The sequence below is a fragment of the Ascidia mentula genome, chromosome 9, assembly GCF_947561715.1.
Source record: "Ascidia mentula chromosome 9, kaAscMent1.1, whole genome shotgun sequence".
In the NCBI taxonomy this organism is placed as follows: domain Eukaryota; kingdom Metazoa; phylum Chordata; class Ascidiacea; order Phlebobranchia; family Ascidiidae; genus Ascidia; species Ascidia mentula.
The window spans coordinates 1,888,334-1,908,981 of NC_138574.1; the positions used below are offsets into that span (position 1 = coordinate 1,888,334).

The following is a 20,648-nucleotide window of genomic DNA, read 5'->3' on the forward strand; positions in this document are numbered from 1 at the left end:
ATTGAACTATTTAAGTATTTAGGACAAAAATACTTGCTTGTGTTCGTCAGTCTTTGCTTACAATTTTGCAAACTAATATAGTTTATTGCCCCATTCTGGAATCATTCCCTATTCTGTTCCGTTATCTTTTGCGATTTCCACCTTGCATATAATCCGTACCACAATCATGAAAATCATAAACTTCTTTTGGACGAAAACTTAAATATTCGTAAGTAAGAAAATAAAACAAAAGGAATTACAAACAACTTTTACCGATCCGGCAATAGAGCAGTTATATTTAAAACGGAACCCTTTAAAGACTCCAAGTCTTCCTTGTTCAAATCTTCAGCTTTAAACTGTTTCAGTTTTTGGACATTTCTTGCAATTTCCTCAACCGTTAAACGAAGTCGTTTGCGCGGATTCTGCTTTTCACAACGACTCAATCGGTCCACTTCCAATAGCGCCTGACCGTCCCTCACTATCACATCGGTCTCGGTGAGGTTCGGTGGTAACGGACAAACAACCTTAATTGACAAAAACAAATAAAAAATTCAGCTTTATAATACATACAGTCTAAACCATATAAAAGAATTGAGTGTTCGAGCGTGTTTTTTGTCAAACTAGTTTGAAACACAGCGATTTTAAGACAGTTTTGCATTTTATTTTGTTAATAATTGGTAGATTTGTATGTCTCGGGGTCACAGTATGTAATGTTTTGAAAATGTTTTTTTTAAGACACTTTGCATCTTTAGCCACGTTACAAGTTGACTTATTCACACACATATTTGTACAAAATAAGAGCTTCATACAGACAATCTATTTGAATAAGTGTTACTGACGATGCCAAATTGTAGGCGAAATACATATATCAGAAACAACAGCAAGAGAGTGACTTTTGGTGAAGAAATCAAATAAATTTAAACTCTACACTATCATGCTCACTCTTTGAAGATGTTCCTTTACAACGCCCCCGATATCAGTGACGTCACTGCCTACCCGCGACGTCACGTTGTCAGCGCACACGCGCGCCACCAAGTGTGGGTGTTCGGTTGATTTCGAAAACCGCTCGAACGCGCAGAGGATTTCGAATCTTAAATGCCAATTTGAATCGGAAACTTCCACGAGACGTCGCCATAGTAACGCCACGTCATTCTGTTGATCAGAAAAAAAACATGCTGTCTGTTGATTCTCTTTTATTTAGTTTGTCTTTATACTTAATACGATAGGATTACCTGCGTATCAGACGACAGTGTGGATGACTTGAGTGATTCACACATTTCCGCCAGATGGTAGTAGAGAGTATGTGGAACAGCAGGTTGGTGAGTGCTACTGTTCATAATTGAAAGGCTTCGCTTCAAAATCTAACAACAAATATGACAATATCATGTTGACCAAACAACTTTCTTGGCATTGCCCACCTTTCTGATGCAGGCAGTATCAAAGCAATGGGGAATTAGGATAACAAAGCATTGTGCAATGTAAGAATACAACACGACAACATTCTGATGGACAGGGGAAGGCAATGGCAGTGAAAGCCAAAGATGCAGAAGATTATTTGTGACAGTGGACAATGATGACTGACTTTTACTGTTCTGAAAATAAAGTAACAGCATTGAAACAACTTACATTAAAGAATTTAGACAACAAATACTTCATACTAAGTGCTTTTTTAATTTTAATCAAAACAACCTCAATATTTTTTAAATTCAAACAAAATAAATGCATTCAAACATTTTTGTGGGGACTTCCTTCATTGCACAAGGGCCTTAAACATCAGCAAAATTTATGTCAATGAAAGGATGCATGCAGCGCCCTTCTCAATGATAAGTTTGGCACAATAAAACAGCAGTTATAATTGTTGTTACAGTTCTGAGCACACACAGTACTTACCTTCTGAAACTCTGGAATTTTAGTTGAATTTTCAGAAAGAATTTCTTCCAACATACCAACAGACTTTATCTTAAAATATCAAGATAATTGTGTTACAACTTATCAAATACTTCAGTTAACTTAACACTAATATAATAGCGCAGGGGCCCCAAGTCTTTTTTGACCAGTTTATTGTAGACATTTTGAGAACGTTTTAACATGGAAAAAATGTAGCAGAGTTGTAGGGATCTGATCAACATATTATGGTCAGATCCGGATTAGCAACGCATTTATTTGGCACCATTATTAAAATGAAGTGCACCAAAGTACAGGTGCATCTCATCGTTGTAAAGTGCACCAAATATTTATAATTAATATGGACCCAAAGTTTTCCCGAAGTAGGCCTACAAATACTATGTTTGAAACCAAGTGTTTCTGATTACCATCAGTTGGTTTATTTTTGAAATCTGTAAAATCGATTTCGCCTACAAAGGCATAATTGATTTTTCGTATTTTAAAAATAAACCAACTGACGGTAATCAGAAACACTTTGTTTCAAACATTTCATATCCGCTAATTGTTGTCGCTGGTTTTTAAGACAGTGTCACATCAGGGGCTAAATTCTGTCCACTTTAGATATTAGATTTCTATACATACTATAATATGTATATACAAAATTGCAAAGGTTGTCTTACAAAAAGTGGTTTCAACAAGCCTTGATACTATTTTTTTTAATATTTTATGTAGCAGATTGATCAAAAGTGTTTGTTCACGAGTGTTTGTTCTTACCACTTTATCAATGCCAGATAGAGATCCTTCATTGGAAACCCAACTTTCAATTGCAGCTGCCACTTTATCGCAAGCTAACAAGAACAAGTTAAATGCTTTTGTTGATAATGCCACAAATTTCCCTCCTAGAGGAAGAAAAATACATCGAAAAGATGTAAAAAAGGCTTGGTTTTGATTTCCAACACACATCCAATATTTCATGTAACATTGTATATACCTAAGTGTCTCCAGACAATCAGATTTCCGTCATTGGACAAATCATGTCGATTCATCAGGTTTGTCTGATGTGTAGTGGATAGATGTGGAAAGAGTCGTTTTAAAACACAACCGACTTTGTTTTCGTCACATGAAGATAGTTGTGATGATGAAAGGAACTCAATCAACATTCTGACATGTTGGTGGCCGACTGAATTGGAATTTCTGCATGAATTGAAAAGTTACATTTGGTTTTATAATTGTGTTTAAACTGCTTCCTTAGTCAGTAAGTGGAAAACACAACAATCTTTAACAAAGAACTTTAACAATATTTCTGGCAGCAACAGAAACAGAATATTTAGCAAGGACATTTAACCAAATTTCTCAAATTTTTGCTTAATGTTCACATACTTGACGACAAAACACCAAAGATCAGCAGCGAGGAATTGCTTGTAAGGATGAGAAGAAAACGTGTTTATTAAAAGTATTTGCTCCAAGTGGTTGAATGTAGACGGTGAATAAGTTGCAGCAAACGCACACACATGGGTGAGCACGCACTCATAAAGTGGCATAGCGTTCCCACTGATGTTAACAGCTTTACAAAGACACAACTCTTTGTGCACTAAAAAAACAGTAAAACTGGTTTAAAACCAAGAAAAATTGTGAATGTATTGTGTTTGGCTTAATTGTGATGATACAACAATATGTATTTCGCTCCACTGTTTTCACATGAATTGCAAAAAAAAGTTATTCCATCAAAAATTGTGAGACCAACATATTAATTTTACCATAAGGAAGCAATTCAAATATTGCTTGGATGAGAGACGAACCATTACTCATGTACCACATTTCCTGGTTTTTAAATGTGGAAGTAGCAACGATAAGACACAATTTCATAGATATGATAAGTTTGGTTAGATGATTTACATCATTGCCTGAAACAACAAAATTTATCAAAAATTTTAACAATGCTGACATTTCGTTTTTTAAAAACACAATAAAAACACGCTTGGTCAAAGAACAAAGTTTTGAAAACATTCAATGTGTTGTTGCTTATTAAAAAAACGGCCAAACTTGAAACACGAGTTGACCCAAGGAACATTTGCAATTCTTACCAACCTTGGCTAAAAATAATATCTTGTAACGAGGAAGAGGTTTTCATTGTATCAAGACATTTAGACAAACTGTCCAAGAGCGTTGCACTGAACAACTCTCGGACTGCAATGGGAAATGAATCTTTTTCCTAAAATCAAATGGAATTGTCAATAAAAAGAATACATTTAATTACTACAAGGCATGCTTACATACTATATAAAAGTGTGTAGTTCGATTTATTGCATCCACCACAAAATCCACAACCAGTTTTGCGATCCACTCACAATCAGACAAGGAGAAGTTGGAAGACAAATTGGAGAGTAGGTTGATATGGAAAATGCACAATTTAGAAAGATTTGACCAATTTGAACCTAAACACAAGATTTTACTCAACCAATTATATTGGTACAAGCACAGTATTCAATACTAAAACAAAGACGTATGTATTATATTATTTCAATTGATGCTAGAGACCCTGAAGCACTTTTAGAGTGGTCACAGAGGTGCATGACAAAAATGTTTGAAGACAAGACAAAGTAAGCATATTTAAGATAACTGGACCAAGCAATTTATTTTAGGGTTGTAGGTTGTAGCAAAACTGTAGGGGGAAGGCAAATATAATAACCATCCCTGGATTTAGAAATGCAATTTTGTTGCACATTGTGTTTGATGGGAGCACATTATATTGAAAACTCTGCCCCATTGTTGATTGTGCAAATATAAGTACATGAAAAACAGTGCACATAAAATGACTAGTGCGTCACAAAGAATAGTTCTACGCTTATGTTTGACAGTGTTATGATAGCAAAGATCTGGTTACAAGGAATAACATATACACAATTGAATGCAAAAAGAGTTTTTAATTCGAGTTAATATATGACAACCTTGTTGTACCTCCTTTCTGCGAGTTGGTGTCGCTGCAAACTTTCACCATATCATTTAACAACGCCCGGGCACACTCGATGAGATCTTTTGCATACACAGCAAGTTCCTTGGTGTTTATTAATATTGACTTGCTCTTGACTAGAAAGCTAAAAAAGTAAATTAGTTTCATCTTCGTTGTTTCTACTTCGATGTAAATATTACCTCACTAACAGCTTCCAACTTGATGCTAGAAGCATGTTGTCGATGCCATTCACAACTTGACAAATTTCAAACAGCTTTTGAGATACTGCAAACAAGCAATCCATGACAATTCATTTATACAGGGGTTAAGCAATAGCAAATGCATACCTGACATTAACAGATCCTGTTCAAAACAATGCTTTGACACTATTTCAACTTTACTCAACAAAGAACCAACAATCTTTTGCAATGCAAATGTTTTTTCAAACAATTCTTTCAAGATGTTTGCCGCAGACCCAAAACTGTCACCATAAAGTTGCTCACTGATCTATAAATATACACATTCAAATACAAAAGTAATTTTTAATTGTCAATGATCAAATCTACAGTTGGTTGAAACAGGACAAACAAAGTTTTTTGAAAAGATCCTTGTCACTCTATATATTTCTTTGTGATGACCACCAAACTGTTAGTTATACTTGAAATCACTTATATAACTAGTCACAAAACAGTGCACATCGTCTGCAGGTCATCATAAGACTTATAATTTAATAAAACAAAAATTAACAATGCTTTTCATAATCAAAACAACAACAATATACCTTACAGTGGTTGTATGATGCATGCAGAACGTGGAAAACTGGTTTGCTCAACTCCAAGGACTTTGTATTTATTTTACACTGACTTTCAGTCATGTGATTTACCAATCTTTGCAATGACGTTGCTAGAAGACTGATAATGTCAACCACACTCTGCAAAAGTATAATGCATGTGCAGACTATTATCTACATTATACACTACAAAAGAATAGCACAAACCTGTAATGTAGTTAACTCAACCTGATTTTCCACACAAAGATTATCATTGATTCTGAAAACATAGGGGTAAAAAATAGAGTTGGCTTAAATCAGGGAGTTATCATCAGTTACCTTTGCAGCAAATGCACAAACAGTAGCTCAAGTGCAGGAACCACATAATCCCCAAATGTGTTGATCAACTCATCATCGAATTGTAAATTACTGATGCCACGCTGAAGGTCCTGAATCAGGCGGTGCAACTCATGCTGAATAGAATCCTCTGGGCATTCAGCCTGACACTCTATCTGCATTTAATTGAAATCATTTTAAACCAAGTCCATTGTTTTAAACATTGTCCATGTCTGGGGTACACAAATGCTTTTTCAACAAGTCTAACGTCGACATGGAAAAAGGATTTGTAAATGCATTTGGATTGTGTTTTAAACGTAATAGCGACTTGAAATGCATTAGTTGTTGTGGCCTAGACATTGGTAACTGTCGCCCGCGGGCTGTCAAAACGTTTGACCTAATGCTAGCACATTTTATACAACTTTACTTTTCTTCCACGCTTACCGTAAATACTTCAACACGTGTTTTCAAAGACGAAAGTGAAGCAGCTGGGGATGTTTGAGACATAATTCTCACACCAAAGTGGGTGTCCGGTATGTTATTGTATACATTCCAATAATATACGATCCAACTAAAGTCGTTTTACCTGACATAATGTTTAACTTCAGTGACCTTGTCTGTCCACCTGAACGAAAAATCTGAAGTCCACGTTTTCAGTTTTGCCGCTACAACCACAGAAATCGTACTTATTACACAACGCCATTTTTTTTACCGGTATGCGAAACATTTGGAAAGTTTTGATCTCGGTGCCCTTGACGCACAGTTTGGTAACAACTGGCATATGAATCTAAACTAGCAAAAAAAAACGCGGGTTAAATAAGAAACTTTGTAATCTGCGCCCCTTTTACTTCAACGAAAAATTCATTTACTATTTTTGAAAAATTACGCAAAAATGAAGATAGTAACTTAACGCAGAATAAGCAAACTTGCTGAAGAACGGGGATGTATTATCAGGTAAAAAAGCGACATAATGGAACAGTTTCGCACTGAGTGCAAAACTAAAGGAACTGTTTTATATTTTTCGAACACAGAGGCAAAATAGTTTTACCCAGGCAAGGCAGGTAAAGGGTTTGTGGTTGCACTTGTTGTCAATATTTGAATCTCGTGGCAAAAGTTAACGCAGCAAAAATGATTTTATCAAAGTCCTAGTTTCGAAACACGAAATTTTGACAGTCGAGTTTTCCATGTGGTGAACAAAAAACAACAACACTCGCAACGGAACTGAGGGATAACAGTGCAACGACTAAATATGCACTGTCACAAAGATTTCCGCACAGAAATCTGAAAAAACAGACTCAAACAGAACTTATTAAGGGCAAATTAGACGTTTACATTAAAGAAGAAAACAGTGAAACACAATATTAGCTTCAAAAACTGAAGAAAAGCGAAAAGGAAAAAACATGAAGACAAGACCAGACATCAAGACACAACAGAAACAAATAAATAACCATGTTTTACGTCAAATACTTGATTCAAACTGCCTTCCTACCGCCCTAACGTGGCGGTCGAGGTCGCTCATGTCCATCACAGCATCCTTGACCATGTCCACAAAAACGAATGGCCAGTTGTTGTGCAGCAGGGCCTGTTTCGAGGCTATGTCGCCCGCCTCTCGCGTGAGGCTGGTGACGAAATCGTGGGAAAATTGTTTGCGAGTTTCGGTTTCCTGAAAAAAAATGGATCAAAGATTCGTGCTAATTTTCACAATCTGGGGCTTATGTAAATGGCCCTATTTACTACAAACATGGTTATTTTTGCTTTGAGAGCTTAGTTATGTCATATGTACGCACTTATTTGCGTCAAATGCGGATTTTTAGTATTATGGGGCATTGTGGTTGACATGTTAAGCGTATTTGGGCGCTCATACAAACAAATAGTGAATAAAACATGGCCATCATCCTGATGTAATTAGTAATAACCCTTCAATCGCCAATCTTTCTGAAATAAATCACAGCATTTGTCGACCACGTCATGAAGATGAAAGATGTTTGTTTTTGGGCTACATCTACAGACCGGGTGTAACCATGAAGATGCAAGGTTACAAAGTAGGGGCGATCCCGCCTTGGTATGCGAAAGCATGCATGATATATGGGGTATTGAACCAAGCAACAACATACCTGTTTCCTGCTTGCCAGCGTTCGCACAGGAATATATTGAAGCGCTGATCGACCGACCGACTCTGCCGAAACGGACATTTCGCTTTCCGGTTCCCCAGCTGTGACGGATTAACAGTGTTAGTTTATTATTTCTATTCCAACACAGAACCTCAAAATGCAGCCCACCTGGTTTGGTTTTCTTCTGATCTTTCGTCGCTTGTTTCTGCTTGTAGTCGCCCATTAGCGCCACCAAACGGAACTGTGAAAGTTGGGTGGTTGCCACTAGCGACAAGGACCCAAATACCTTCTCGGCGTTGGCGACGTCAGAGGCTTGGATCTAAAAGTAAGACATTGTAAATAAAATAACAGCCAAATATTGAAAGCTAAACTAAGCCTTGCTTGGGGAAAAAATGTTCGCAGTGAATATTATATTTTGTAGTAGCGTCTATTCTTTTTTTTGTGCGAAACTTAGATGACAAGACAAGCTTTCACGTAATTTCAACTTTACATTTCAGTGATTGAAATTGTAACTTAATACTGTATTCACTTATTTCCCGGAACATTTTAAGATCGGCGCATTTTTACAGTGACAAAGCAACGTATAATTACTTCATCGCCATTGAGTTTGGTCAAGTTGAGGTGGCTGAGACGAAATATGGCGAAAGTTTTCCACAGGGAGAACTGGGTGACGGGATTGGAAGGTCCAGGTTCTACAGAGAGGGCATCCAACTTCCGGAAGAGGGATATTGCGTTGATTTGTTGCAAGCAGTGAAGGTTAACTTCCTTCAGAAAAAGATTCTGTAAAAAAATGAAGTTGTAAACAGCGGTTTGTAGATCTGGAGTCGGGCGGTTTGTAATTTAATGTCAGCTAAATATATTGCAAAACAAACGAATTGACCCCGACGTGATTTGAACACGCAACCTTCTGATCTGGAGTCAGACGCGCTACCGTTGCGCCACGGAGTCACACAACATCTCCCATCCCATCATAATGTTTGTACTTCATTAAACGTTACCCTGTCACGTATTTTAATCACGACCAAAAAGTTATACCAACAACATAACATAAACCACGCGCTGTGGAATCCAATTTGATGTAAAAACAGAACAACAGCAACAGAGCCATCAGATTTTGCTTCGTTTAAATAAATTCTGATCATACAGCCGCTGTCGCCCAGCATTGTAATATCCAGCAATTGACGCGATAGGTGCAATCGCCAACCTTATTTAGTCTTCTGTTGAAGCGCAATTTATTTCACAAACCAAACGCATCATTTCCAGTAAATTGCTAATTAAAGTTGTCCATTGGTACCAAAGGGGAGTATAGGTAATGCGTAATCAGCCCTTTAAATCGTTTGTAAGCAGCCCTCGCGTGTAGAAAAACTTGTCACCAAATAGCTCGAGAATTGTCACGCAAACGGATAAAACATCGGCAAGTAAGCCGTCCTCGATTGTAAACCGCAAAAAACAATAACAAAAAAAGCTTTTTTAATCCACGGCTCACAAAGAAAACACGCGAAAGAGGAACTTTTACAAATTTTTGTTTGTCTACGATGTATGATGTTTGTGGAAAATCTGAACAATTTGTTGACCTTGAAAGTGAACATTGACAATCTATACCCTGTCGGCATTTTGGTCTGCTTACGTTCTGACCCGTAGGTTATTTATAGAGTGGATTTTTATCAGTGGTCGCGATAAACATTTAACGCTGAACACACAAGGACGAACTAATATCATAGCAAAGCAGGTAATTAAAAAATATGCTTCCCTAACTCTTACCTTGACATGAGGAAATCTGTTCCTGATCTTGTTAATGTAAAGACAGAAATCGTCGAAGTTAATGAATTGCACAGTGAGAGTCGATACCGAGCTTGAAACCTGGTTACCTGGCAACACAAGAAAATGTTCCAGACTGACACGTGACAATACAAAGTCGGTCTGCCATATGGAAGGAAATTTTATACTACAGCAGACATTTCATGCAACCTTTGTTCCTTGTAAAACCCTAGGCAGGTTTCCGTAACAAAATAAACCCCCGAATTTCAGTAATATGCTTAATTATGATGTCTTTGGGTTGATAATTACTGACCTTTCCTGAATTGCGAAACGAATGAATTGGGAGGACAAAGATTATGCAAAATTTAAGCTTAACTATTTACTGCTAAAGCATATGTCAAATTACCTTTTAAATAGAAACATTTATGCGGGTAATGTTACATACCAAAGTTGCCACATACAGATATCCACAGTTTGAAATCTTACCCCAGTTTTTGTCGAGCGACTCCAGAGCTCCGGGACCGAACAGCTGAAGATTTTCTCCCTCTATTTCAGCCAAGTAAGCTTCAGAAATATCGAGGGAAGTGGGAATGGTTGATCTGGAATCGACAACAATTAAGACTATGTTGACCCAAGAAAAGTCTACCATGCGCATTTTTAAATTGTAAAAACGAAATGTTTTTCAAATGTTACTTACATTATTGTGCCAGAAGAGCAGACTATTAAATTACAATATGCCTGGCAGCAACAGAAACGTTACTTACATTATCTTAGTGTTGTTGTTGTTTGTGTTGTTTTGCAGCCATGAAGATTTCTCCAATTTATCCTGTCTTCCATTGTAATCTGTCAACACTTTCCTAAGAAAAAATACTTTGGTTTGGTAAAAAGATAAAAAAATGCTAAATTAAAAAAAAATTATTTGCATACATGTGCTGTTACTTTTGCCAAGTAAATAAATGAGTACTTTTTGAAGTATAAATTCCTTTTCAATAATACTAAATATATCATCAATTCATTATCAGATTTGCAATTTAATTTATCTACTACAAATCAAAGCTTGATTTAAAAACAAAACATAGAATGGCAAATTTTCAATTTAGTTTCTTTTCACCTTTCCTTCTCACTGAGACGAGGGGAGTTTTCTGCAGAGTTGTCACTCTGAGTAAAGAGACTGTCCTGAAAACTTATCGGTTGATCCCACATTTGATTAACGGGATAATGCTCAGATTCCCACTGTCTTGCGGCATTGTTTATCGCCAAGCGCTTCTTCTCTTTTGCAATAGCCTAAAACAATGTTTAATTTGATGTCAGGTGCAAAGTAACAAAAAAAACATATTTTTTTGTGTGTAGTTGTTATAGCCAAGTAAAAACAAAGAAAAATTAAAGGATATTGAAATGATTTTAAAAGGCATAAATATATTTCACCAAAGCTTTGAATGTAAAAAATAAGGTAAAAACATGTTTTGCATGTTCAAAAGTTTAGTTTTATTAACAAAAGAGATGTAATTTCATCTGAGCATTATTTTTTAACATCTAAAGAGGAAGAGAGTGTTTCACAAAAACTGAAAAAAAAATTCATTGACAATTAAGACAAATAAGCTTGATCCAAGTGTACCTGCTTGTGGACTTCTCTTTTGCGATCTTCTTCCTTCTTCATCATCAGCGCAGCAACTCTTCGCTCATCCTCCTGTGAGCAAAGCATTTAAAATGATCAAACAAGCACCTTGCAATAAAAAAACACAACTAAACTTCAAAGTAAAACATACGTTAGGAAAGCAACCAATAAGAGAGGGTGTAGGTGCTCAAAGTGTTACTACCTGTAGCAAGTGGCTCCACATTTGCATGTTACTGCAATAATTTCAATACAAAACCATTAAACTAAAATATTAAATAACAATAGGCTACAAAACAGAAAAACAAAAACAAATTTTCATCCAAAGCTTTGATTTCTATACAGTGCAAAATCTGTTAAAGATCCTCCTGTTTTCCTGCTTATAGTTATAAAAGTATTGATGAAATTTGCAATTTTCACAAGTTTTTTGTACAACACTTAATAAAATAAATACTTTATAATAACTACGAACAAATAAACCAGTTAGTACACTTAAGAAGTAATAATTTATTAAACAACTTTCATGCCGAAAACAACGTTTTCAACTTTTAACAATTTTCATAAGACTCTACAAACTGTGAACTACCAACCGATATCCGTTTCATATCCAGCTGACGAAGATGAGGCATGTTCTTGAGGACGACCTGCTTGTAGGAAACGTCGTTCGATATCGGGTTTCCATCCAGTGATATTTCACAAAGTGAGGCAGAATCTCCCAAACACTCGATGTCGGACCATCTGTCGTGTAACAAAGTTTTCATGTAAACAAACTTAATGTCAGCTGGCAAGGAAGAGTTTATTGGGGCAATGTACGACTAACACAACACACGCTACAAAAATATAAATAAAATGGTGCTTGAATATGAATAATTTTTGAGAGTGCATCTTATGATACTTTCTGATTGCTTGCAGCAACTTGTGCTCAACAAGCAATAAACAACATACGCCGCTTTTTAATGAAAGCCTCCTATGCTTAAATACTATTTTCCCAGTTATAAGAAGGTGTTAGTTATTCAACCAAAGATCAGCAAAGTGTGACCAGATTAACACATTAAAAAATGGTGTTTTCAAAAGAAGATCTAACATGGCTATGAAAACCCACTACTTCATGTAATCCCATCACATGAACACAAACAATGGTAATCTGTACAAGTGGGACAAAACCAGAAAAATAGATAACATACAGACTGATGTTGTTGAAACTGAGGAAGAGTCGTTGTAGCGATGGAAGGAGGTCGACTTCGACGACAGTCACAATGCAATTCCTTCGCAGGTTTAACTCTGCAAGGGTTTCCATTCCAGCCAAGTTGCCAACATGCTTAAAATAACACACAATCAAACATATTAGGTGGGCAATGCAAGGATATTTAAACTAATATGTTCGTGTGCTGCAATCATTGGTTCTGACACCAGACTTGTGACATTTTAGGCTTCAACATCAAGGCAATTGAACTGATGTCAAGTTAGTCAAACCAACCAGTCACCTTTTGAGTTGGTACTTCTCCATGGCATAGATAATTTACCTCGATTTGGTTTCCAGCCAAATTTAGAACACGCAACTCCGAAAGATGACTCAGATTTTCCACATCACGAATCTGGTTGCCATGGAGATCGAGCACATCGAGTTTTGTGAGGTTTTCAAGTGCACTCACATTTCTTATTCTAAAGAAAGAAAAATCATTACTGATGCTGCCAGGCATATTATCAATACAAAAAAGCTCTTCTGGCAATAGTATTTATAAATATCACTGTTTCGGTTGCTTTACAGTAGCTTTATTTGTGGATTGTAAGATAGCATTTTAAAGTAAACGCCTTGCAGTCCATTTTGGTAAAAAAATATCTTAAGGTTTACCTGTTTTTGCCGAGCATGAGGACACGTAGGGATTTGAGTGCAGAGAGTCCGCTCATTTCCTCGATGTGGTTGTCATAGAGATCAAGGAATATCAACCTCCGGAGGTTAGACAGATGTTGGATTCTGGTGATGGCATTGTGCTGGAAGTTAAGGAGGCGCAAGTGTTCCTCTCCTTCCAGGATCGGGCAGACGGTCAGATGACGACTGTGAATATGGCAAGTTAAAAAATATGCAAAAGGAAATTAATTAGTATGTTGATTAAGATAATTTTCATCTGTAAGTTGTTAAAATTTTTATGACCTAGAAATTTTTTCAACAAAATTATCAGAATTTTTAATTAACTTTAAATTTAATATACTATGAAAAAGTTTGACCTTGTCACAAAAAAGTTTAAACTTTAGCAATTTTTTTTCAAAGTTGGAAATAGTGTACTGTTTTCAATTGAAATTCATATATACTACACCAAAATCCAAATGAATATACCAACCAATGAACTTTCAATGTCAGTAAAATACTGTGCACTCACCGGTCCAAGTTGAGTCGGTCTGGGTTTGCAGCCCGTTCCTCTGCACTCCTGTACACAATTGGAATGCCAGGGGCTGATGGGCTTTCAGCAAATATCACCCGATCGCCTGTTGAGAGCATAGAAATTAAATAAATAAGTTGAAATATGTTTTTAAATGTGTAGGAAAGGTTACCAGGTAAGTAGGGGTTGTTTTTAGATTGTGTTGGTATTCTGCTTTGGGTTCTGCTGATATTGTCCTGTAAATAGTAAATAGTATTAATGATTAAATTACTCCATTAAAATCTCTTCAAACTTTTATTCTGAACTAAAAACGCAAAAAAAATTTAAAAAATCTGAAAATAAATGACAAAACGACAGGAGGACAGACACAAATTGGACTGCATAATATGTATTAGTTATATAAAACCACATAATTTTATAAACAATCTTTAGTCGTCTGTATGTTTAACTTTTTTTTTATATATATTGTGCCTGTGTTTGCATGCATCAGCAGTTTAGCAAAAAACACAGTTAACTTTAATATTTTGTGTTAATCTGTTACTGAGTCTCCGTTAGCCATAGAGACAACAGGCGATTCAAAAACAAACTTGATTTATATAAAACCGTGTAAAATTTTGTAACTTTCTAACCTGTCTGATGAAGCACCTCAGAATTTGTTATATTTAAGGTATAATTGACAGATGTATCCAGTACATACAATTTACTATATCATAACATTGCTCACCTGGTAGAGTGGTTGATTAGAGCTTGCTATTGACTGCTCACTTTCTTGACCCAAACTGTTGTGTCTTCGGTAATGATCACCAGAAGAAAACTATAAAGCAGAACCACAGTCAAAAAAAATACCTTAATGGCAGTGTAACAAATGAAAACCTGGGTGTATTCGGTCCCGTAAGCCTTTGCTGGGCTGACCAAGTTGCGGCGATTTGGGTTTCCCAGTAGTCTAGTCTCACTCATTGTATGAAGAAGGCCTGGGGGACCAAAACCTGCATAATTTTTATGTACGAGAACAATCTGATTTATTTTGCAAACTTACAGATTTTATAAAAGTGTTCTGGAACTAACGGATTGAGACCAAATTTTCTAATTTTCAACTATTCATAAAAATTTAGTTACAAACCTATCGTTCTTAAAGGTCCTGTGGCACCACTGTTGGCAGAACTAACTTCACTGTTAGCTGATGCCCTGTTTAAACAAAAACATTAAAAATAAAGAATGTACTTCAGTCACAAATCACAAATAATACACAGGAAAACCATCGATCTAGTTCAAAGGAGTTGACACAAAATTCTAAAATTCTCCATGGACAGAATTATGATGATAAAAGTTTTATGTCTGATTTGCGGTACAACCTGATTGCGAAAATATTTCTTTTGAGTCAAATTTTTCTCTGGTGAATAATTTTTTGACAAACCGCTAAGTTATACCCTTTAAAATTATGATGTGTACCTTCGAATATTGGTTGTCTGGCCAATCGGAAGATCAGACGGTCGGAAAGTTGTGGCCTGATCTCTTGTCATTCGGTCAGGGGTCACATGACGTACTCCTCTCTCTGCAACTGGAGTCGCTGATGCATGGAGGGTGAGATGTACGGGATGTAATCCATGCTGAAATGAATCAAGCAACAATTTTAGATCAACTTACGTAGTTTCTTTAATAATATGAAGTACACAAAACATGCAGGGTAATCTTTAATAAAAACTTCTTCTCTAGACTGTACTGACATAAGTCTAAATTTATGTGATTATGTCTTTGTATGATCATCAAGCAATGGTCTTTATCACTTAGTAAGTAAGAAAGAAAGGGATTTTTTTCACATTGCTTTCTGAGTTATGATCTTTTAACTTGGAAAATGAGTTGCCGCAAAAAATGACATAATTATTTTTTAAAAAAGCACTCAGTGTATGAAATGAATTGAAAACACATAAAAGCATGACAAAATGAAATGTACTCGTTAAAACTTATGCAAACAAACCGTGTCTCTATTTTGCTTGTGAGCAACGGAAGGTTGTCCTCGAAATTTGCCTGGATGGTACATTCCAAAAAGGCGCTGTCACTTAATTGAAAACGAAGATAGGAGCCACATGAAATGGCTTACATGATGGTGGATTTGAGTGACTGTCATTCAATTAATGCATCTTGTATTTTCATATCCATATTTACAGAATAGGTATATTTGTCAGCTGCGTATTATATAATTTGAGAAGTAATTTTCAAACACAACAAAGCTTCTGTTGGTCACTAGGGTTATTAAGTACAATTTTTCCTCGACCACAGAAGCTACATAGACATTGTCTGTTAAGAGTGTAGTGCAAAGTTGTCGCAAATTATTTTTTTAAATGTTTTAGAAACAACTGCTTCAAGAATAGCCGTTTAAACTAAAAATAAAGGGTCTAGGCAGAAGCATTTTTTGGGTTTGCATATGTACCCTACTGCTCCGCATTACCCGCATATAGCTTGACGCACAAAAAAATTAGGAATTGTGACAGAAGCTGGATTTTTTCTGAACTTTTGCAGCAAACTTCTTGTGGCACGCATACTAACAAGGACAACGCTTGCTATGTTTTTGGAATCGGGTTAAAGATGAAGCGATTTAATTATTTCGTATTTTTTTCACTTTGTAGATTTGATGGCAGTCATATTATTCGAAATCTTGAAGCCCTTTTGTCTGTTAACAAACATGTGTAAAAACTCTTTTACTTTTGACATTTATACTCGATGCAGAAACCATACCGAAAGCAGGTCCCAGGAGGGTGCAGGCGGTGCGGCGCTCCAAGCCCTATACGAGTCTAGGGGGCCTAGGAATATCGATAAAGAACTATGATTGTTTGTTTTGAAACTGGTAGATTACTACTGCACATGAATGCCCCCCTCGCAAGCTCACGTGATCTGTATAGACCGTATCTTGTTGCACCAGCACACTTTTCCTCTCAAGTGCCAAGTGTCCATCATGGTTTTAACCATAAAGAAAACAACGTGAGATTAGTTACTCTTTATTTAAACCGACCCTCCACAAAAGAAGTCAAAAATACAACGAAGAAACAAAACAGAGCGAAAATTTTTGTATAAGAACAACATGGAACACGTATACACAGAAATCATACGAAATGGCGGCAAAGATATGTACATCAGTTATCGAATAATATTTACACCTAAACGAAATATTAAGAGGCAAGGCTAATGGAAAAGAGGAACTTAATATATCGGCTGGGCACATTCTCATGCTGTGAACTTGGGTTTGAAACAAACCCATGCTAATATTGTGGCACATTAACGTTCCAGTTTCGTTAAAACTGCGAAAATAATTGGTGTTGGTTCTTACAACAGGCTAAAACATACTCTAAAAGTTTTATATTTGAAAGAACTTGCCGCGCAAAAGCTAAAAAACTCAAACCGGCCGGATGAGCGCAGAGCATTTACCGGCAAGACACTCTGGCGTTAAAGCAAAAAACATCGCGATCGACATGTAGACTTATATATTTTGGTGTGGTTCCATTGGCCCTCCGACTCGCTTGGAGTCGCAAAGGCAAGAAAGCAACGAGACCTACGTTGAGATGCAGAATGAAACGTGGTGATTTGCACTTCGGTGAGCGCCATAATCTCAATAGGAAAATACGAGGAGAATAAACAACACAAACATTGGATGTAAAAACAAGACATAGGACGTGAAAATGCAATATTTCCCTTTAAAGAATTACCAAAAAAAACAAAAAAGGTCATTGTCATTGCCTAAGTTGTGGCGAGTTGATAGGTTTGGCCGAGTTCTGAATCTGAAATATTACGACTTTCAAATGTCATTATATGTCTGTCAAACCCAGGATTATAGATTATACACTGACAATGTTAATAGTGCAAGCTTTGACTGAAAACTGGAACTTTACCAATTACATCTATGATGATAATACATAAAATATCACACTCAAATAACTCCACAATATATGAACTGAAATGCATTATTCGACATTTCTATTAGAAATAGTGCACGTAACAATGCCAATGTGCGTCATAGCGTGACGTCATATTTTATCTAACACGTGATAAGCGCCGGGTAAAATTGCACAACAGGAGAAGTAAAAATACGTCCGTTGGCCGAAAAAAGTTTCGGTAAACACTGAAACTGGGCGTAGGGGAAACACTGCAACATCCATTGGCTAATCAAGGGCTGAGAAAACACATTTCCATTTTCATATTGGTACTTTTGCACCGGCGACACTTTTATCGGATTTGAGGAAAACATATTCATTGCACTGCATTTAAGTTATGTCCATATATGGGCCGAAATTGTTGGAGATTTTTAGTGTAAGGATGCGTTAGGGAGGCAGGTATATAAAAAAGTACAAACCGCCTCTTTCTATTCTGTAAATTGCTCTTGTCGTTTTTCCAAGCCACCCTTGTCACGTCGAAGGATTTTCCAAAGGCTGCTTGGCTATAGCACGTACTTAACCCGACAGTTTCATTCGCTTGCCGTCCAAGCAGTCGTGCCTAGTTTATGGTAAAGCAGGTTGTCAACAGCAACCTCAATCCCAACTCCACTGTCGGGCTCAGAATAAGTCCGCATCACTGCGTCAGAGTTTTTCGCAGCGCAACTTTTTTCCTTTTTTTCATCGAGCAAGGAAAAAATGTCGTCGTCCTTTAAATGCTCGGCGCCGGCGTTTATGTATTCCGGTTTCGCGTCACCGGTTTTGACGTCACCGATGAAGTCATAGTTGGGGTTGGCCACCGATGACGCTTTTTTGGGGTCATCTTCGTCTGATTGCATTCCAGAATCGCGTTTTTCCGAAGTGCAACTGTCACTCTGGGACGAGTGACGTAACGCCAACAGGCCGTCGTGATTGGCCAGTGGCATAGGAGTGTTCTCGTACTCTGCGTCCTGATTGGATGAGAGCGGGACCTCGTAACCTTCCTCGTCCACCACGCTTTTCTTGGGAGTTTTTGGTTCTGCAAAAAGTTTTCAGTCAAATGTATTGAATGAAATAACAGACCTGGATAAATGAATCAAATAATGGATTGAATACGTTGAACATATTCTTGCAGGTAATATCTCACTGCCCAAACGCATCAAAGCGATGTAGATCCAATACATATCACTCTTGTATTGCCGTCCAAATCATTCAATAAAAATTAGACTAAAACATGCTTGGTCACAGACGAATAACTATCAGAGCGCCCAGAATTTGTATATTTGGCTTTTACAAACAGAATCAAACTCTCTTGTAATGAGGTTGCAGGTTTTACCATCAATACATGTCGCAAAAAAAACAAACTTGCCTACAATTATAAAAATATGTACTATGAATTCCTGAAACTGACAGAAAAGTTTTTTCGTTGATTTTAAGTTTGCAAAACTTTCAGATAGATTCGGCTACAGGGTTATTTACCTGTTGAGAAGGCGGCCTCATATTCGGGATTTGCCATTGATGAGGAAAGTGACGACGGCATGTCAAAAATGTTTACTGGAGCATGAAGGGACATTGGGGACGGAGGGAAGTCACTCGTGTCGAAGTATTCTAAAATCGAAGAAAAAAGGTTGTTTTTAATGTTTTTTAGAAGTGCAATGCGATTTTTATCAGTTCAAAGAAGAGACAACTGCTAAACCCTATGTTTTTTTGCAAAATCTCATCTATTAGTTAAACAACTGTAATCATGCGGGAACGCAAGCATATATTTTGTGGTTTCAAGTGTGAAAAAATGACTTGTGAAGTGAGGTAATAAGAATTTATTCCCAAGTCAAGAAAAAAACACTTTCTTATTCAAATTACTATTGAGGATATTTGTTTTTTAGAGGCTTTTGCATGTCACAGCCCGAAGTGTTTATTGCAACAGTAAATAATTAACTTGTTTAGCGTTAAAACAAGACAGATGCGGAAAATACTTAATCCTATTAAGCGAGAACTAGCTGCAGTTGACGTTTCACGTTTCTTGGCGTGGATGGAAAGGTTAAGCGAAGATTTTGTCGGAAAATTTAAATGCATAATTTCTGCAAGAAAGCTCTGGTAAGTTGGCCGAGGGCAAATATATCGGACCGGCAATATCAGCAAAGAAAAGTAAAACAGCAAATTAGACAAACAGACTAATTCGAAACAGAAAAGCTGTTGCACAACAACCATGCAACGTAACAGAAGTTCCACTACGTCGTCGTTTCGAAGACAAGAGAGAAGGATTACGACCAGCAATAGTAAGGCACAACACACATTAAAATTATCGGAAATTGCCACTAAAAATTAGTACGAAATAATCGATCTTCGTCAAAATCAGGCGAAAGAGTGCCGGTTTCATGCAGAGACTCAAACCACAAACAATCAACAACCGTCGCTAGCTGATTTCATGACGCAATCGATTCCAACCGTTGTGACAACACGAAACCACGTGACACAAACCTGGGATCTCATTGGCCTCTCGCGTGGGCGACAAGTAACCATCTTCGTCCTTCTGGAAGGTTACTTTGGTTTTGCGCGGAGCTGCAGCAGTTGCCGAGCCTTGCGTTTAAGCAGTGGAATTATGATCACACGTGTGCGAATATCACGTCACAAAGACACACACAAGGGTGTTTGTGATGTCACATAAAAATCAGGACAACGCTTACCGTTTGGTTTGGTTTGAACACGGTGAAGAGCTGTGGGCTCGGCGCTGTAGCGAAGGTTGGTGCTGTCTTCACGACCTCTTATTGGACGGCTGTGGTCGGGCATCACACAGTCGATCTGTTGAGAGGTTGATTTAAATGTTTTTGCAAGTAGGAGTAACATGTAGTCAGACCTAAATTTGCTGGGGCCCAAATCTTTTGTAGAATTAAGCGAGTTGAACAATATGAAAAATATATTTGTGAGGTGCCTTTGGTTTAAATCAGGTTATCTGTAATTTCTTGTGTACTATT

The 20,648-nt window shown here is 37.0% G+C and overlaps 4 protein-coding genes and 1 non-coding gene across 7 annotated transcripts in view; 1 reads left to right on the plus strand and 4 right to left on the minus strand.

Moving 5' to 3' along the window:
* Positions 1-248: 248 nt before the first annotated feature.
* On the minus strand, positions 249-6,466 carry LOC145913118 (FIGNL1-interacting regulator of recombination and mitosis-like). Its single transcript, XM_083000658.1, has 18 exons — positions 6,363-6,466; positions 5,922-6,094; positions 5,811-5,862; positions 5,595-5,744; positions 5,161-5,320; positions 5,014-5,098; positions 4,822-4,958; positions 4,141-4,298; positions 3,952-4,075; positions 3,621-3,767; positions 3,244-3,454; positions 2,855-3,057; positions 2,638-2,762; positions 1,870-1,938; positions 1,398-1,571; positions 1,212-1,340; positions 922-1,131; positions 249-503 (listed from the first exon to the last, which is right to left on the minus strand). Exons 1-18 carry the CDS (start codon positions 6,423-6,425, stop codon positions 249-251), a joined length of 2,625 nt encoding a protein of 874 aa, XP_082856784.1. The 5' UTR covers positions 6,426-6,466.
* The window catches only part of LOC145913121 (bax inhibitor 1-like), a 160,622-nt gene continuing 143,057 nt past the window's right edge, over positions 3,084-20,648 (plus strand). Inside the window, exon 1 of the mRNA XM_083000663.1 lies at positions 3,084-3,093. The gene's annotated coding sequence lies outside the window, so the exon portion shown is untranslated. The remainder of the gene's footprint in view (positions 3,094-20,648) is intronic.
* On the minus strand, positions 6,834-15,978 carry LOC145913002 (leucine-rich repeat-containing protein 49-like). 2 transcript variants are annotated; one of them, XM_083000503.1, is made up of 20 exons: positions 15,753-15,978; positions 15,227-15,384; positions 14,898-14,962; positions 14,651-14,748; positions 14,502-14,591; positions 13,950-14,013; positions 13,778-13,883; positions 13,252-13,455; positions 12,923-13,061; positions 12,584-12,717; positions 11,990-12,137; positions 11,403-11,474; positions 10,899-11,071; positions 10,552-10,644; positions 10,274-10,386; positions 9,791-9,897; positions 8,621-8,809; positions 8,198-8,348; positions 8,033-8,130; positions 6,834-7,581 (listed from the first exon to the last, which is right to left on the minus strand). In XM_083000503.1, the coding sequence occupies exons 1-20, from the start codon at positions 15,813-15,815 to the stop codon at positions 7,378-7,380; spliced, it is 2,469 nt and encodes an 822-aa protein (XP_082856629.1). In that variant the 5' UTR covers positions 15,816-15,978; the 3' UTR covers positions 6,834-7,377. The 2 variants fall into 2 exon arrangements, with proteins under 2 accessions (XP_082856629.1, XP_082856628.1); XM_083000502.1 differs by having other exon boundaries at positions 14,651-14,763.
* On the minus strand, positions 8,906-8,977 carry Trnaw-cca (transfer RNA tryptophan (anticodon CCA)). Its single transcript has one exon. It is a non-coding gene; the product is annotated as a tRNA-Trp (tRNA).
* Positions 16,755-20,648, minus strand: part of LOC145913115 (epidermal growth factor receptor-like) — a 42,017-nt gene continuing 38,123 nt past the window's right edge. The window contains exons 30-33 of one of the 2 annotated variants that reach the window (XM_083000653.1): positions 20,361-20,475; positions 20,155-20,253; positions 19,156-19,284; positions 16,755-18,715 (exon numbers count right to left, since the gene is read on the minus strand). In XM_083000653.1, coding sequence (XP_082856779.1) covers positions 18,231-18,715; positions 19,156-19,284; positions 20,155-20,253; positions 20,361-20,475 — 828 coding nt within the window. In that variant the 3' untranslated portion in view covers positions 16,755-18,230. The remainder of the gene's footprint in view (positions 18,716-19,155; positions 19,285-20,154; positions 20,254-20,360; positions 20,476-20,648) is intronic. The other variant, XM_083000654.1, reaches the window with a different exon arrangement.

What these genes read in the sequence shown, in the direction of transcription:
- LOC145913118 (XM_083000658.1), bottom strand. Translation starts at nt 6,425, where the DNA reads ATGTCTCAAACATCCCCAGCTGCTTCACTTTCGTCTTTGAAAACACGT. An exon ending in ATTTGAATTGCTTCCTTATG is followed by an intron (nt 3,455 to 3,620) that starts GTAAAATTAATA and finishes CTGTTTTTTTAG; the next exon opens with TGCACAAAGAGTTGTGTCTT. An exon ending in AAATTCCAGAGTTTCAGAAG is followed by an intron (nt 1,572 to 1,869) that starts GTAAGTACTGTG and finishes CTTTATTTTCAG; the next exon opens with AACAGTAAAAGTCAGTCATC.
- LOC145913002 (XM_083000502.1), bottom strand. Translation starts at nt 15,815, where the DNA reads ATGTACCATCCAGGCAAATTTCGAGGACAACCTTCCGTTGCTCACAAG. An exon ending in CTCATGCTCGGCAAAAACAG is followed by an intron (nt 13,062 to 13,251) that starts GTAAACCTTAAG and finishes TTCTTTCTTTAG; the next exon opens with AATAAGAAATGTGAGTGCAC. An exon ending in CGCTGGCAAGCAGGAAACAG is followed by an intron (nt 7,582 to 8,032) that starts GTATGTTGTTGC and finishes ATTTTTTTTCAG; the next exon opens with GAAACCGAAACTCGCAAACA.